Source organism: Mesocricetus auratus, unplaced genomic scaffold (genome assembly GCF_017639785.1).
Source record: "Mesocricetus auratus isolate SY011 unplaced genomic scaffold, BCM_Maur_2.0 Super-Scaffold_100007, whole genome shotgun sequence".
Taxonomy (NCBI): Eukaryota; Metazoa; Chordata; class Mammalia; order Rodentia; family Cricetidae; genus Mesocricetus; species Mesocricetus auratus.
The window spans coordinates 82,126,121-82,141,793 of record NW_024429191.1 but is presented as its reverse complement, the minus strand read 5'-3'; the positions used below and the strand labels follow the sequence as shown (position 1 = coordinate 82,141,793).

General features: G+C 47.2%; 1 protein-coding gene across 2 annotated transcripts in view; it reads right to left on the bottom strand.

Annotated features, from left to right (window-relative positions):
• The window catches only part of Itgb3 (integrin subunit beta 3), a 58,109-nt gene that overhangs the window by 15,632 nt on the left and 26,804 nt on the right, over nucleotides 1-15,673 (bottom strand). For both annotated transcript variants that reach the window (XR_005878460.1, XM_005070043.4), the window contains exons 4-10: nucleotides 14,889-15,141; nucleotides 11,806-11,968; nucleotides 11,064-11,225; nucleotides 9,064-9,159; nucleotides 8,454-8,543; nucleotides 7,277-7,411; nucleotides 5,653-6,082 (exon numbers count right to left, since the gene is read on the bottom strand). Coding sequence is in view for 1 of the 2 variants with exons in the window: in XM_005070043.4 (XP_005070100.1) it covers nucleotides 5,653-6,082; nucleotides 7,277-7,411; nucleotides 8,454-8,543; nucleotides 9,064-9,159; nucleotides 11,064-11,225; nucleotides 11,806-11,968; nucleotides 14,889-15,141 (1,329 nt within the window). In the remaining variant the exon portion in view is untranslated. The remainder of the gene's footprint in view (nucleotides 1-5,652; nucleotides 6,083-7,276; nucleotides 7,412-8,453; nucleotides 8,544-9,063; nucleotides 9,160-11,063; nucleotides 11,226-11,805; nucleotides 11,969-14,888; nucleotides 15,142-15,673) is intronic.

Here is a 15,673-nt window from a genome sequence, read left to right as displayed (position 1 = left end):
TGGTGTGGAGCATCAGGCTACTGAAAGGCAGGTTTTAACTCCCAATGCTATATCCCTCTAATATTCACTTGACAGGAGTTTAAAAGTTAGCAATTGACCAGACAAAAAGTGGCCCATTCTCCAGAGCTCTGCCTCAGAAAGAACTGTACAGATAATAAAGACATGACTTAATCAGAGGAAAGACAAGGAACAAATATTGGTCTGGAGACCACATCAGTAGCCCCAAGAAGGTGAGGAGGGTTGTGCAGGGCCAGGCTCTTGCAGTAACTAGATCATACCTACTGCAGTCATTGAACCTGCTGTCGTCTGAACGCTATGGAACCCTCTGCTCATAGTCCTGGCACTGTCATCCCCCAAACACATCATCATTCAAGACTCAAACATGTAATTAAGACTCTACTACATCACTCCCTTGAAAGAAATATGTTTCTCCTTAGGACAGAAGGACCAGTTGTGGTGGGCCTGTCGGATATGCTAAAGAAACAGAGGCAGAAGATCACAAGGTCAAGACCAGCCTAGGCTATACACTGGGGCTGGAGGATGGTTCAGGAGTCAAGAGCACTGGCTGCTCTTCTGGAAGAGCAGAGTTGGAATCCCAACACCTGCTGGGTGACTAACTACTGTCTAACGCCAATCCTAGGATGCAATGCCCACTTCTGGCCTCTACAGGCACTGCATGCACGTGGTGTACAGACATACATGCAGGCAGAACACCCATATATATATATTTTTTATTTTTTAAATTTAAATTTAGATTAGAAACAAGGTTGCTTCACAAGTCAGTTCCAGGTCCCTCTCCATTTCCCTCCCCTCCTCCTGTGTCCTCTCCCCAACCCCCCCCATCATCCCCTCATTTCCCCAGGGAGGGTGAGGCCTTTCATGGGGGTGTCCATAGTCTGTCAACCCATATATATTTTTTAAATGGGACTAGAAAGATGGTTCAACAGTTAAGACCACTGACTGCTCTTCCAGAAGACCCAGGTTCAATTCCCAGCACCAACGTGGCAGCTCACAACTGTCTGTAACTCCAGTGCCAGAGGATCCAACACCCACATACAGACATACATGCAGGCAAAGGACTGATGCACATAAAATAAGAATAAATAAATCATTTTTAAAAATAGAAATATCTGGATAGTATTGGCACATGCCTTTAATCCCAACACTCAGTGGAATTGAGGTCATCCTGGTCTACAGAGTGAGTTCCAGGACAACCAGGGCTACACAGAGAAACTCTTCTTGAAAAACTTTAGATAGATAGATAGATTAAAAAATTTTAAATAGCTGGGTGATATTGACATGTGTCTTTAATCCCAGTACTCAGTGGGCCAAGGCAGGCAGGTCTCTGAGTTTGAAGCCAGCCTGGTCCACAGAGCTAGTTCCAAGACAGTCAGGGCTACACAAAGAAACCATGTCTTGAAAAACCTATATAATTCTGGGATGTGGTGGTGCACACATTTAATCTCAGTACTTGGGAGGCAGAGGCAGGCAGATCTTTGTGAATTCTGAGCCAGTCTGATCTACAGAGCAAGTTCCAGAACAACCTTCAAAGCTACAGAAAAACACTGTCTTTAAAAAAAACCTAAATAAATAAATGTTTTTAATTAAGACCAAAAGATGGGACCAGAAGCAAGTTGGCCAGGTATACCTAGAGATGGGGAGGATAGGGTGCTGGCAAGAAAGATTGGAAGCAGAAATACTCCAAGTCTTGAGGTTGTCTCTAGAAGCATGGTTATGATTAGGCTCTTCTTTACTGGGGAGAAGAAAGGGAGGCAGGCAGGAAAGCAGTGGTCAAAAGCCATCTAGGAAAAGGTAAAGTGCTTGCCACAGAGGCAAGAGGATCTGAGCTCTATCCCCAGCAGCTATAGAAAAAGTCAGGTGTGTAGGCACATACTTGTTAACCCCCCCACAGGAGGGCAGAGGCCTGGGGCTCACTCACACACCAGGTCCCAGCAGGAGACCCAGTCTCTATAAGCAAGGGATGGCACTCGGTGATCATCTGACTTCCACACATGCATGTGTGCATGCACATGCTCGTACATGTTTACACACTCACACACACACACACACACACAGAGAGAGAGAGAGAGAGAGAGAGAGAGAGAGAGAGAGAGTGGGGGGGGGTATGTGGTCTAGGACAGAAGCTCCCTTCAGCCTGAATCCATGGAGAGTTTGGAAATATGAATGGCACCACAGAGCTAGGCCCACTTTGAGGAAAGGGAACTGCCCTTGTGGAGCCTTCACCAGTCATTGGTCAACTTCTGAAGGCAAGGCTACTCCCATCAGCTCCAAAGAAGCAAGTCAGTCAACCCTCCAGACAGCAGCTGGGGGTGGGTATGCCAGACAGCAGAATGAACCCCACGTGTCCACTACGCCTTGCTTTCAGCCATGGTTCCTGGATGGGGAAAGAAGAACGCCACAGAGGCCTGGCAGCACTTAGAAGAGGCCTCGGCCTCCGCAGAACCCTTGGCCCACAGCGTTTCCTTTGTGAGACAAAACAAAGTGATCTTTGAGGAGATGATCTCCGGGGCCAGCCAGAGAGTGATGATGGGAATGGACGTGGGTAGCCAGAGCCAGCAGGCTGACCCCAAGCCCTGGCAGAGTCAGCCCTTAAAAGGAAGCCACAGTGTAGTAATGTCACGGTGCTGGCCCCTCTCCAGCCAAAGGACGGCCTAGGCTGGGTTCACAGGAAAGCCAGAGCAGGGAGCAAGAATTGAGAGTGGAGGAGGAGGAGGGTTTCAGTCAGAGGGTGTGTGACTACTCTCCCTGCAAAGCCAGACTTCCAGTCTGACTCATGACTCCTTTCCTGTGTGAGCCAGCCTTCCGACATCACCACCTCCATGAAACTGCCCAGGATTCCCCTACCCACGAGTGTCTCTCTGAGGACCCTCTGCAGACACCTCATTTCCGGGTCCTGGCAGGTTGTGACTCCTAATGTGAACGACACTTGGGTATAATACTAAACAGTAAAACTGCCTGTTGACACCTGTTCCTCCCGTGTGGCTATGGCACAGGGCCTAGCCCACAGAGGAAGCCTATCTGTGTGTAGCAGGTGGGAAAAACATGAGGAGAGGGACGCATTTCCTGTCTCCCTGCCGTAGAAGGGCATGAGCAACCTCAAAGACCACGCCTGAAGCAGGAAGAAGCAAGCTAGGGCCACCTACGGTGCTCAGAAGAGAAGCTAGGAAGAAAGCGGAGTTGCCCACCACTCCACAAGGCAGACATTGGAGTAGAGGGACACTGATGGGCGGGGCATAGCTCCGGGAGGTCAGGAACCCCTTGTTCACCCATATGAACCAAATGTCAGCACATCTAAGTGTGTGATAACAGTGTCACAAGAACAACATATGAAGCACCAGACACCCTGCCAAGGAGGAGTAAAATGGGTGCTGCACTGGATTCGAACGCAGCACATAGGACCAGAAATGTCTACACCTTAAGGGGGCAGGAATCACCAAGGCTCTGTGGGATTGGCAGTAAAGAAAACACTCTGGCTGGGATCCGTCCTGCAGACCTCGTGCGAGACCAGGACCAATCAACCCTGGAGCAGTGAAGGGGCCCAAAGGCCAACCGCAGCCAGCATTCCCAGCTTGCTCCTTTTGGTGTGTCTTTGGTAGTATGAACATGATAGAAACACTGTTAAATATTCAAATGAGCTGAACCCCACCCCCACCCTAGTTCTTGTGTGCCTGTTCTCCTCATTAGGGCCCTAATCTCTCTCCACTACTCCAGTTAATAGTGATACCACTTTCCCCCAAGCCTTCTCTCAAAACTTGCTGGCATGACTGAAGTAAACAATGTCACAGATCAGAAAAGGCATCATTTTTTTATGTTTGTGGTGCATATGCTTTATGTTTTTAAAGGTTTTTAAATTATGTGTTTGGTGGGCATGTGCACTTTGAGTGCAGGTGCCCCTGGAGGTCAGAGGCCTGAGCTCCTCTGCGGCTGGAGTTGCAGGTGGTTGTGAGCTACCTGGAAACTGAACTCAGGTCATCTACAAGAATAGTATGCCTCTTAACCACTGAGTCGTTACTCCAGCCCCTTGGGGCCTGTTTTTACATTGCATATTTATCTTTCTTATTGAGCGTTTTTTTGTGGTGGTGGTGGTGGTGGTGATGATAGGGTGTCGGCTAACCTCAAACTTGGTTTGTAGTTGAGGATGACCTTGACCTCCTGATCATAGTCTATAGATAGCCTATAGTACTGAGACTGTAGGCATGTGCCACCACGCTAAAGTGAACACCTGAGTCACTTAGCTCGGCTGGCTAAAATCCAATGCAAATGAAGCCCATCTGGGTCTTAGATTATCACAGAAATCAATTAGGACTTCTCTGTTCAGTTGATTACACAGAATACCCATAACCCAGCTCCAACCAATTTGTAAATGTCTGCAGTCTGTCTGTCTCAAACAGGATTAAGTCACAATGACTACAGTCCAACATAAATCTACCTCCAGAACCTAAGAAAAAAGCTCAGACTGTCCATTTGCCCTGAGAGTACTAAAGACCATACTAATAGTGATTTGGCTTCTCTTGGTCAGGAAAGCACCCAGAAGTGGGTCTTTGGGGCCAGTCTGAAGTTATCAATAGGCCTCGGGGATGCACTGAATTTTGCAATAAGGAACAACTCAGATCCTTCAGGCTTGAAATCACAGTCCCCATGCTGGAGAGACAGCTTGCATTGCAAACATGAGGACCTGAGTTCAGATCTCCAGCACCACGCTTTAAAAAACAAAGCTAAGCTCAGTGACACATGTGTGTAATCCCAATATTAGGAAGCAAAAACTGTTGGATCCCTGGAGTTCAGCCAGCCAGCCTAGCCAACTGGTCAGTCCCAGGGTCAATGAGAGATCTAACCTCAAAAAGTCACATGGTAAGTGATTGAGAAAGACACGTAAGCCTATCTCTGGTCTCTATGCCTAAATACATACATGTATGCTCATGTGTGAGCACACACATACACAGACACAATTTTAATCTGCTAGTAGAAAGTCACAAGTATACCATTTTCCAAATACTGTTCTAAGTGTCCCAATGTCTTACATATATATATCACCACTGTCTACTGGTGACAGAATGATAAATTCAAGTAAAATTATTATAAGCTTTACAGTATATTCCAATATCATATATTTCCTATCTGTAAACACTAATAGGTTAGTCACCATGAGACTGATTTCTTTAGTTGAAAAATAAGTCAGTTCTTACATTCAAAAGAACTAGGAACTTGAAACATCATCAGAATGAGAACAAAAAGCAAAACAAACTACCTCTCCTTGACGTTTCTTGTGACCTTCATCTTAGCTTTCTCTGCCCCATGAACAAGGTAAAAGATCCAGTTCCTTCCTCTGTTTATTTCTGGGTTTCTTTTTTTTTTTCTTCTTTTGGTTTTACGAGACAGGGTTTCTCTGTATTGTTCTGGAGGCTATCAGTCCAGCCCGGCCTCGAACTCACAGAGATCCACCTGCCTCTGCCTCCCGAGGGCTGGGATTAAAGGCATGTGCCACCACCGCCCGGCTTATTTCTGAGTTTCTACTCTGAGTGAAATGGGTTCTCAGTTCCGCCCACCTTGCCAACCTCAAGCCATCCACGAGTTTCCCAAGGCACCTGGGGTGCGTACGCATGCATGGCTACTGAGCACACTTCCACTCACCAGAGCACATCTCTCCTTTGTAGCGGACACAGGAGAAGTCATCGCACTCACAGAACTTGCCGGTGATCTTGCCAAAATCACTACTGTGGCAGACACACTGGCCACAGAGGCACTCGCCTCGCTGGCTGCAGATGGGCTGGCCCTCCTTGGAGATGCACTCTTCCTGCTGGGAGGGTCGGTAGTCCTCCTCAGAGCACTCACACATGGCTCCCAGCCATCCCGGGTCACAGCGGCACACTCCACACTCAAAGGTCCCATTGCCGTTGTTGCAGCGTGGACTGAGAGGCTGGGCAGAGGCCTGGCAGGCACAGTCACAGTCAAAGGTGACTTGGACAGTAAGGCTATCCTTAAAGCCCACAGGCTTGATAGTGAAAGACTGCTCTTTCTCCTTGGGGCAGCCGCGTACCTTGGCCTCGATGCTAAAGCTCACCTGGATGGAAAGATAACATTCAGACCTAAGTGGATCTGAGAAATGCTACGCTGCACCCTACCAAGACAAACAAAACTAGGTGTCAAGTCCAGCTGTCCCAGGGAGTTCCCTGACCTTAACACTATCAAAGTCTACAGAGTACCAACGACACTGGCATAGCAGTTACCACTGTGACATATCTGGCTGGACAAACGGTTACAGACAAGCAATAGAAGGCTGTTTTTCTCCTGAGAAATAAACCAGCTGAAGCAGGACAGAACCAGTGATGTTGTGAACACTTTACACAGGCCAACTAAGCCAGCTGGAGTATTGATGTCACATATTAGCAGCAAGACAGTAAGATGCCGCTCTGTGCCACACCATGCCATAGAGTGGTCAATCAGTCACAGACTGAAGGATTACGGAGCAAAGTGTGATTTCAGGGTGTGAAGGGTGGGGCTGTGAACACATACGCTCAGAGAATAAGCTTACAGGACAAGGAACCAACAGATCTACTTCTCTTCGTTCCTCCCTGCCATCCACCAGTCTCTTGGGTAGAGCAGAGGAGGACCAACAAAGAAAACCAGGGGAGCTGGAGAGATAGCTCAGCAGTTAAGAACGCTGGCTGCTCTTCCAGAGGACCTGGGTTCAAATCCACATGGCCGATCACAACCATCTGTAACTCTAGTTCCAAGGAATCAGATACCAACATCTAGCCTCCACAGGTACCAGGCACCCACATGATACATAAATATACACACAGGCAAAATAACCATATGCATAAAATGTAAAACAATAATAATCAAGGAAAAACATGGAGGGAATGGAGGGGCAATATGAGCGTTTGCACTCTTAAGTAAGTCTCAAGGGGTCCAGGTATTTTTTTTCCTGTCCACTTGCTGTTGGATTTTCATCAGCTAGAATAAAGAGAAAGTCTACTGCCGTTTTTATGATGCAGAGAAAAGAAAGGCATTACTCTGGGTGAGTAGATAAGAGATCATTTCGTTTGCAATCAGATGTACAGGTGCAAATATCTCAAAAACCGATGGAGAAGTTAACTCAGTGGATACAGAAACCTTAGGCAGCAGAAGCTTCCGGAGAAAGATCAAGAGCTTTCATACTTGAACTTCTAATTCTGGAAAGGGTTGGAGTACGCACAGACTCTCAGGTCCAGGGTCACCGCTTCAGCATGAGTCCCTGCCTAGCCCACCTTACCGTGTCTCCAATCTTGAGACCCACACAAGACTTGAGGCCTGGGATGACCTCATTGTTGAGGCAAGTGGCATTGAAGGACAGTGACAGCTCTTCAGGGAGGTCACGCACTTCCAGCTCCACTTTCGAGCGGATTTTCTGAGCAGAAAGGGACAAAAAAAAAAAAAAGTAAGGACACAGACAAAGACCAAGAGCATCCCACACAAAGCAGACTCGGTGGCCTGGGACGTGCCCTGGTAGTGCCTGATGCTGAGGTTTATCTGCCAGTTGCTGCCAGACGATCTCTGTACTCAGTCACCTCTTTCGTGTGTTGTTAGGACCTGGCTCTCCCTCCTTCTGCCCTACATATGCTCCTTGTCAATCAATCTAGCCTGCATCTGCAGTCCCCTCCACCTCTAAGCTCCCCACTCACTGTCCCTGTTCTGCCATAGCCTTCCTTTCTGTCCCATTTCCTTACCAGAAGATGCCATCACTCCCAGGGATGGCCATCCAATAGGAAAGCAGGAAGGCCACATGGGAGAATGGCAGCCTAGGGCTCCCAAATCTGAGTTCTGTTAGAACATGGGTCTGCATCTTTAGGCATGATCCCACAGCCCAAATCAGGCCACGCACTTCAGTTCTCTTTGGGACAGAGAGTTCCCAAGCAGTCTGCACTGTGACTTGACAGCTCTCATTGTAGAGTACCTGGCTTCTCTGCGTGCCGTGTTCAAGTAAATCACATGATATGAAACTTCCCGCCACTCCTAAAAGTGTATAAAAGGCCAGACCTTCCCTTTGTTCTGGGAATTGGTCTAGAGAGAAAGGCTGCTTTTGAAGAGGGTCTCCCTGCCTTCAAGCTCATGAATGTTGTCTCTCTTTCGCTCCCCTCCCCACCTCTCTCGCTCTCACTCTTAACAAAGCTCCTCTTCAGGCTTTAAACGGATGCCTCTTGTCCCCTTTAAGGCCCTATGATGTTTAGACCTCCATGTTGTATTGTTTCCATCTAATGCTCTCCTTTCCCCCTCCAGGCCCAAGCATGGCCTTGAGGCCCATTCATTTTGAGAAATTTCAATCCTGAGGTGAATTTATGTGTCACTGAAGACTGACCACTGCATCCCCCTTTTACTTCTTTTTAACATGCACTGATCAATAAGCCACATCCAGCAGCCTTGATAGGCCCTCCCGGGGCCAATAGTCTTACCCCATAAGCATCAACAATGAGCTGGAGGACATTGCTTGAGTCATCAGACAGGATTCCCACTGTGGTCCCCGGGACGAGCTCACTATAATTCTAGAAAGAAAGACAAAGACGTCCATAGCTTACTCAAGGAAAGTGGTCTCCTCAAAGTCCCCCTAGTCAGTCTTTTGACAGGGCTTCAAGACAGGGTTTCTCTGTGTAGCCCTGGCTGTCCTGGAATTCACTCTAGAGACCAGGTTGGCCTGCCTCTGCCTCCCAAGAGCTGTAATTAAAGGCACCACTGCCAGACTGGCAGTCTTAAAATCAAGTTGGGAGTACACAGTAGGATGTCTCGCTTGTCACTACCAGAACAGATCCAGCAATTCTTCATATCTGAAGAAAAGTAAGAAACCTTTTTACTCCCCTCCCCCTACTAAATTATCTCCCCACCACCATCTCAAACATCTACATCCTCTTCCTAGTAGGTTAGAGGCTGAAGGAAAAAAGGCTACAAGGAGGAATGTTAAGTACCCAGAGAATGAGTCTAAAAAGGAATTTTTCCTGGTTGGGTCCATGGCCACCTGGGACAGGTTCATCTGTGGTGACAGGAAGGAAGCCCCAGAGGCATAATTACCTGGTAGAGGTTGGCCACATCTGCAGTGACTGCAAAGATCAGGTTAATGTTATTCTTGGATAGTTTCTCAGTCATCAGCCCCAGAGACGGGTAATCCTGCAAAAGATGGAAAAGGCCCATGCTTTGAACTTGTCTTATTTGGGGTATGACCAGGGAAACGTGAAACTTAAAATTTTTATGCACTAATCAAAGTGAGGTGTTGTGGTTTGGGCTCCAGTGTGTCCCTTGGGTTTCATGTGATGAAACTGAATTCACACTTGGAGATGCTGCAGGGGTAAAGACACGCCCCCTACAGTACTGAGGGGTAGAGTGTTTGGGAAGTATGGTTAGGGGTCATCACAGCAAAGCTCCCAGAGTTGAATCCTTCTAGCATCATGAGAGGAGAACAATGAAAACTGAAACCCATACACACACTCCTTGACCTCTGCTTCATGCCGGCCTGAGTCTTGGGACTCTGAGCCAGCAAGATGACCACCAGGTGTGGTCTCTCAAACTCGAAAGTTCTAAGAACAAAACCGAAGTTCTTTTCTGGCCCACTGTTCGCAGCAGAAAATGGAGCACGAGATGAGTGAGAAGGGCAACGCAATGCAAGCTTGGCTAAGAACCCTGGGCTGGTGGTGTTCCAAAACCAAGCACCTTCCTTCCCACGCAGACTCAAACCAGATCCTTGAGTTACGACCCACCGATGTAGAGCTATGGGCAAATTCCTAGCCTCGCTCTACTGGTCACTCACCCCTACCTCTCTTCTACTCAGCACCGTTCTAGCTCATTCCTCCTGCCACCTGGAGTGACCTACATCTTGGCAATCCTCCTCCTTCCTTAGCCAAAGCTCACTTCCTCTAAGAGGCCTTCCTTGACCCCCCCCCAGCTCCTAAAGAGCTTTCCTCCTTTGGCTGCCAATAGCCCTTGACTGCATAACACACTTAGTAGTCATCATGCATTCGGTGCTGTTGATAGATGTGCTGGAACATATCCTCTCTCTTCATGTAAACAAAAAAACCTTCCAGGAGTAAGTCCTTATCGCTTTTTCATCTCTCTCAGCTCCTGGTCAGTGCCCAATGTCTGCTAGTGCCCAACTTGTATATGGCTAAAACCAAGGACGTGGAGAGACCAGAAAACAGTATGAATCAGTGTGTCCATGGGCTCATAGATCTTGCAAGGGCACTCATGAGTTCTCTAGCTCAGTCTCCTCCCTTTAATCACTTTTAAGCCACAAGGTGGTTCCTCTATTTATTGACTTGAGAAAATAAGAAGTATGTTTTAATAATAAATACGGTTTCATTTTTTATTTAAAAATAAAGAGTAGGCTGGGGATAGCTTGGTGGGTGAGCACTTATCTAATACATTGTGAGACACTGAATTCAATTTCCAGACCAGAAAAAATAACAGGCATGGTGGTATAAACTTCTAATTCTAATACTCAGAAGACTGAGGCAGAAAGATTGCAAGGTGAAAGCCAGCCTGGGCTATATATGGACCAAGGCCCTTTATCATATAATTAATTAATTAAATCAGGTGTAGTGTTGCATTACTGTAACCCTCACATCCGTGGGGTGATGGCAGAGGACTAAGAATTACAAGTCAGCCTGGACTGCATGAGAAGACCCTGAATGAAAAAAATGAAGGGACTAGGGGGACAAAACAGGTTAAAAAAAGTCAAGACTTTCTCCAGATACCCTGTGTTATTACTTTAAACTTTGCTACATTTGCCTCATAGCTGACAACAATTTCTATTTCAATTTAAGCTCCTTTCTTCTTATTTAATTAACTGTCTATAGTTAACTAAAACACAAGATGGTGTGGCTGGTGCTGATGACTGTGGAGTCAGTGTGACGCCCTGGATGAGGGGGCCCCATTGGGATGTGGCAGAAACAGGCACTAACTGAGCCCCATGTAATGCCCAGAAGTAAGGCTGTTTTCAAGTTCGCACAAAAGCCCTGCCTGGAATAAGACAGCCCTATCCGAGTGGACAAGGACTACAGTGGGACCCAACGTCTCACCATAGTTGTAGAGGCAGAGTAATGGTTGTCACTGCCAATGTGACACTGCCCATCGTTGGGCAGGACAATGCCTGCCAGCCTCCCATCCAGTGCAATGTGGGTCTTGGCATCGGTGGTAAACACCAGCAAATGGGATGCATCATTCCTCCAGCCAATCTTTTCCTGTTTCGAAAAAAGACACGGTGACTTCAGCTAGTCATCAGCACTGAACAAAGACTGCAGAACCCCCATACCTAAAGAGCTGGAGAAGCTGCATTGGAGATGCACTTCAGCCCCAAGCCTTGAACATAAACGAGAGCTTTCCAATTCAGGCTTTTTTCCCTTAGGAAAAAAATCATCCCATTGTTGATTGGTGCATGAGGCTGAATCCCACCTTCTTTAACTCCACACTTAACTCCTCAGTGACAGAAACCCTGCCACAGCTGTCCTGGATTAGAAGAAATCCCACCCAAACATCTGCTCTCTTTGCTGAGGTCAAGTTAACCCAGGCTTGACTCTGAAATAATTCCAGAACATGTGGACCAATGCTCTCTCTAGGAAAGATCTGGGGCTACTGTGGTTCAAAGAGGTGTCAGCTGTGGCCTCAGAGAGACTACACAGGAGGAACAATTATTACTCATGCTGTACAAAGTCCTGCTTGGTTCCCATCCTCCAACACACTGGAAATTCCCAACCAAACTGTTTCCTCCCCAAGTTTGATTTATGCCAGCTACACCTGGCACCCCTTGCCCTCCAAACTCACATCACAGACTGTAGCCTGCATGATGGCGTCAAAGCCGCCCTCGGGGGCATCTCGGTTACGTGACACACTCTGTTTCTTCACTTCCTCATTGAAGCGGGTCACCTGGTCAGTTAGCGTCAGCACGTGTTTGTAGCCAAACATGGGCAAACATGAAGTCTTCATACTGCAGGGGAATGAGAGGTCATCTTAAGAAAACACTGTGGGGGAAAGGTGGTACCAGAGTCGGATAAAAGAGAAAGGGACAGATACGGACAGTAGCATGCCCAGACCAGGTCCACATCAATTGGTTCTCCTTTTTTGCAGTGCTGGGGATTGGACCCAAAACCCCGAGCATGCCAGATAAATGCTCTACCACACAGCTACACTCTAGTCCCATAGAATCACAATTACTGAGACAGTCTAGACTCCAAGTCCTTCAAACTACCTGTGGCACCACAACTGTACCTCCAGGTGGCCGGAAGGACAAGAAAGGCAGCAATGAAACCAGACAGGACAGATTAACGTCCAGCTTCCCATTTGCCAAGCACGGGCTCTCTGACAGCTTCTCTAAACCTGCATTCCATCAACTATTTGGTCACAGCCACAAGAAAAGCAATTAATACACAAGCCAAACAAAGACAAGGGGCTCAGTGGTAGGTTTATATATGGAGGCATAATAGTGCTTATCTCAGAGAGCTATCACAAGACTAAGCAAAGCAATTATGCAAGAGGAAGGTTCAAGCTATCATAGCTGGAATCATTAGCACTTTTTTTACTGCAACAATAAAGCAGATGTCCAGTAAATGTATAGACCATGCTGTCTCCAGATTTTTTTTCTGAGAAAACATATAGCCCAGACAGAAATTTTAAAACTGTGCTGTAAAATTTATTAAAGTAAATCCATGCCTTGTCAGTCCAGCAATCATTATTTTAATATACTTTATTTTTAATTACATGGAGGGGGAGTGAGATTATGAAAGGGAAGGGAGAGAGAGAGAGAGGATAGAGACAGAGAATGAGTTGTGCAGGCACCATGGAGGCCAGAGGACACCACGGGATCCCCTAGAGCTGGGCTTGGGTTAAGAGCTGTCCGACTTGAGTACTGGGAACTGAACTCTGCCTGGTGATCTGGAGGAGCAGAAAGCATTCCTAACCGCTGGGTCATCTCTCCAGTCCACTGATCATAATTTTAAATCATTGCCATACATAGATTTACAGTCTTCGTCAAGTTAGCCACTCCATAGTAAGCCTCTGTGGTTTGAAGGATCATCCGTGTGCTTGAACACGCGGTCCCCAGGTGGTGGCACAGTTTCAGGGAGGTTGTAGAGTCTTTATAACGTAGAGCCTAGCAGGCATACATAGGGTTATATGGGCAGGGCTTGTTTTGTTTGGGTTGTTCCAAGCCAGCTCCGCCTCCAGCCCTAGTGGCACACAGCAAGTAGCTGCCACACGTTCCCACCACCATAGACCAAGCCACTTTACACTTCCTGCCTTACCTGTCAGGATGGATTGCATCCTCTGAGCCATGAACCAAAATGAACCTTCACCCTTAAGTTACCTCTACCAAGTGTCTGCTCAAAACAGCAAGAAGAGTAACTAACACAGAACTAAGCAGGCACAGGGCTGGAGATGCTGTTCAGAGGTAGGATGCCCCCCTAGCAAACCTGAGGCCCTAAGCTCAATTCCTAGAGCTCCTCCAACCGCACAGCTAAGGTGGGTTGACTCATGCCTGCAGTACAGCACTCAGGAGGCTGAGGTCAGTCTAGGCTACATAGAAAAAATCTGTCTCAAAGAAAAAGGTGTGAGGGCTGGAGAGACCGTCGAGTGGTTAGGAGAACCAGCTGGCCAGGAAGTGGTGGCACACACCTTTGATGCCGGCACTTGGAAGGCAGAGGCAAAGTCGGATCTCTGAGTTTGAGGTCATTCTGATCTAGATAATGGGTTCCAGGACAGCCAGGGCCACACAGAGAAACCCTGTCTGGGATTGGGGGCAAGCACTGGCTGATCTTCCAGAGGACCCGCATGGTGGTCCTCTGGCTTACACACGGTGGCTTATAACCATCTGTAACTGCAACTCCAGGGGATCCAACACCCTCTCCTGGCCTCTGATGGCACCAAACGCATGCATGGTACACAGATGTGTGCACAAAGCCAGCAAACATTGATACACATGAAACAATAAAATTTGAACATATACATATATATGTATATATATATGTATATATATCAAAAATGAGTCAAACAGAGAGAGGGATAACTTAACCATTTAAATACTGTTACAGAATTCAATAAATGTATTTAATTTTCTTGCATTTTAACTTTGCAAAATTTGTGCTCCTTTTTGTTTGTTTGTTTTTCAAGACAGGGTTTCTCTGTGGCTTCGGAGCCTGTCCTGGAATTCGCTCTTATAGACCAAGCTGGTCTCGAACTCACAGAGATCCGCCTGCCTCTGCCTCCCGAGTGCTGGGATTAAAGGCATGCACCACCAATGTCCGGCGATTTGTGCTCTTGATGCCTGGAATAACAACAATAGAACCAGATCTTCTGAAATCATAATTACATTTTTACTCATCTAGACCTCTCTCTGCTTTTGACCTCATCCCCTCCCCCTCACTTTCCTCTTCCCCTCTATCCATTTGTGACAAAGCCAATAGGCTGATGGCATTTCTATGTAGGACCCCCAGCAGCCTTGAGCCTATTGGCCTAATATTCCAGATAGTAGGCCCATTCCAGGCAGAAAACAAGTTGAAAATGATACGGTTTGGAATAAAGCAACCAACAAAATAACCTTCGAGGGGTTGGAGAGGTAGATCAGTGGTTAAGGTATTTGATGCTCCTCCAGAGGACCAGAGTTTGGTTGCCAGCAGCAACGTTAGGCAGCTCACAATCACCTGTAACCCCACCCCAGGGGATCTGACACCCTCCTCTGACCTCCACAGTCACCAGGCACACATATATACAAACACATACGTATACCTAGAAACAAAAACAATACATTTTTTGAAGAAAAATAAAAGCCTGGAGTTTAAAATGGCAACCAGGGCTTGGGTCAGCCTGAGGCTAAGGGAAGGGGTGAGACACTGGCTTGAGGAGAGAGGGCTAACCTGTAACAAGGGTTTTTGAGGGCCTCTGGTGGGGAGATGAACATGTATGGTGACACAGGCTTGTCCACAAAGGCCCCAAAGCCAATCCGAAGGTTGCTGGTAAGCTTGCGCATCTGAGAAGACAACTTGGTACCCAAGTTCTGGATGTTCTTTAGATCATCCTTCATGGAGTAGGACAGATCCATCAAGTAGTAGATGTCTACAGGGTAATCCTCCACCTGCCGCACTTGAAGTGAAAAAGTCTTCGAATCATCTGGAAGGCAGAAGGATGTTAGTTTTCTCTCACTTCCTCTAGGAATAAATCATGAGTAGGCTGCTTTAGGGGACAAGTAACTGTTTGATCAAATTAAGCTAGAAAGTTTTGCTCTCTCTCTCTCCTCCCCCCCTCTCTCTCTCTCTCACACACACACACACACACACACACCTGCCTTGTAACTCCATCCCCCTTGCAGTCTCTTGAACGTCTTCTTTTCTATTCTGTGATTTCCCATCATCTATAAATCCCCATGTATGTGACCCTCTGCGTCACCAGGGTCTACTATCCCAAGTCATACAACTCTTGGCAGCTGCTACAGTACAGACTCTGTGAGGGACAGGAACTGTACTGGGTATGGTGGCACATGCCCGTAATCCCAACATGCACGACGCAGAAGCAGAGAGATTCCTGCCAATTCAAGGCCAGCCTGGGCTGAATAGTGAGTTCCAGGCTGAACAGAGGTCCTGTCTCAAAAGTAAATAAACAGCACCCTGCTTTCCTCCAAATCCCATAAGTGTCTTGCACATAG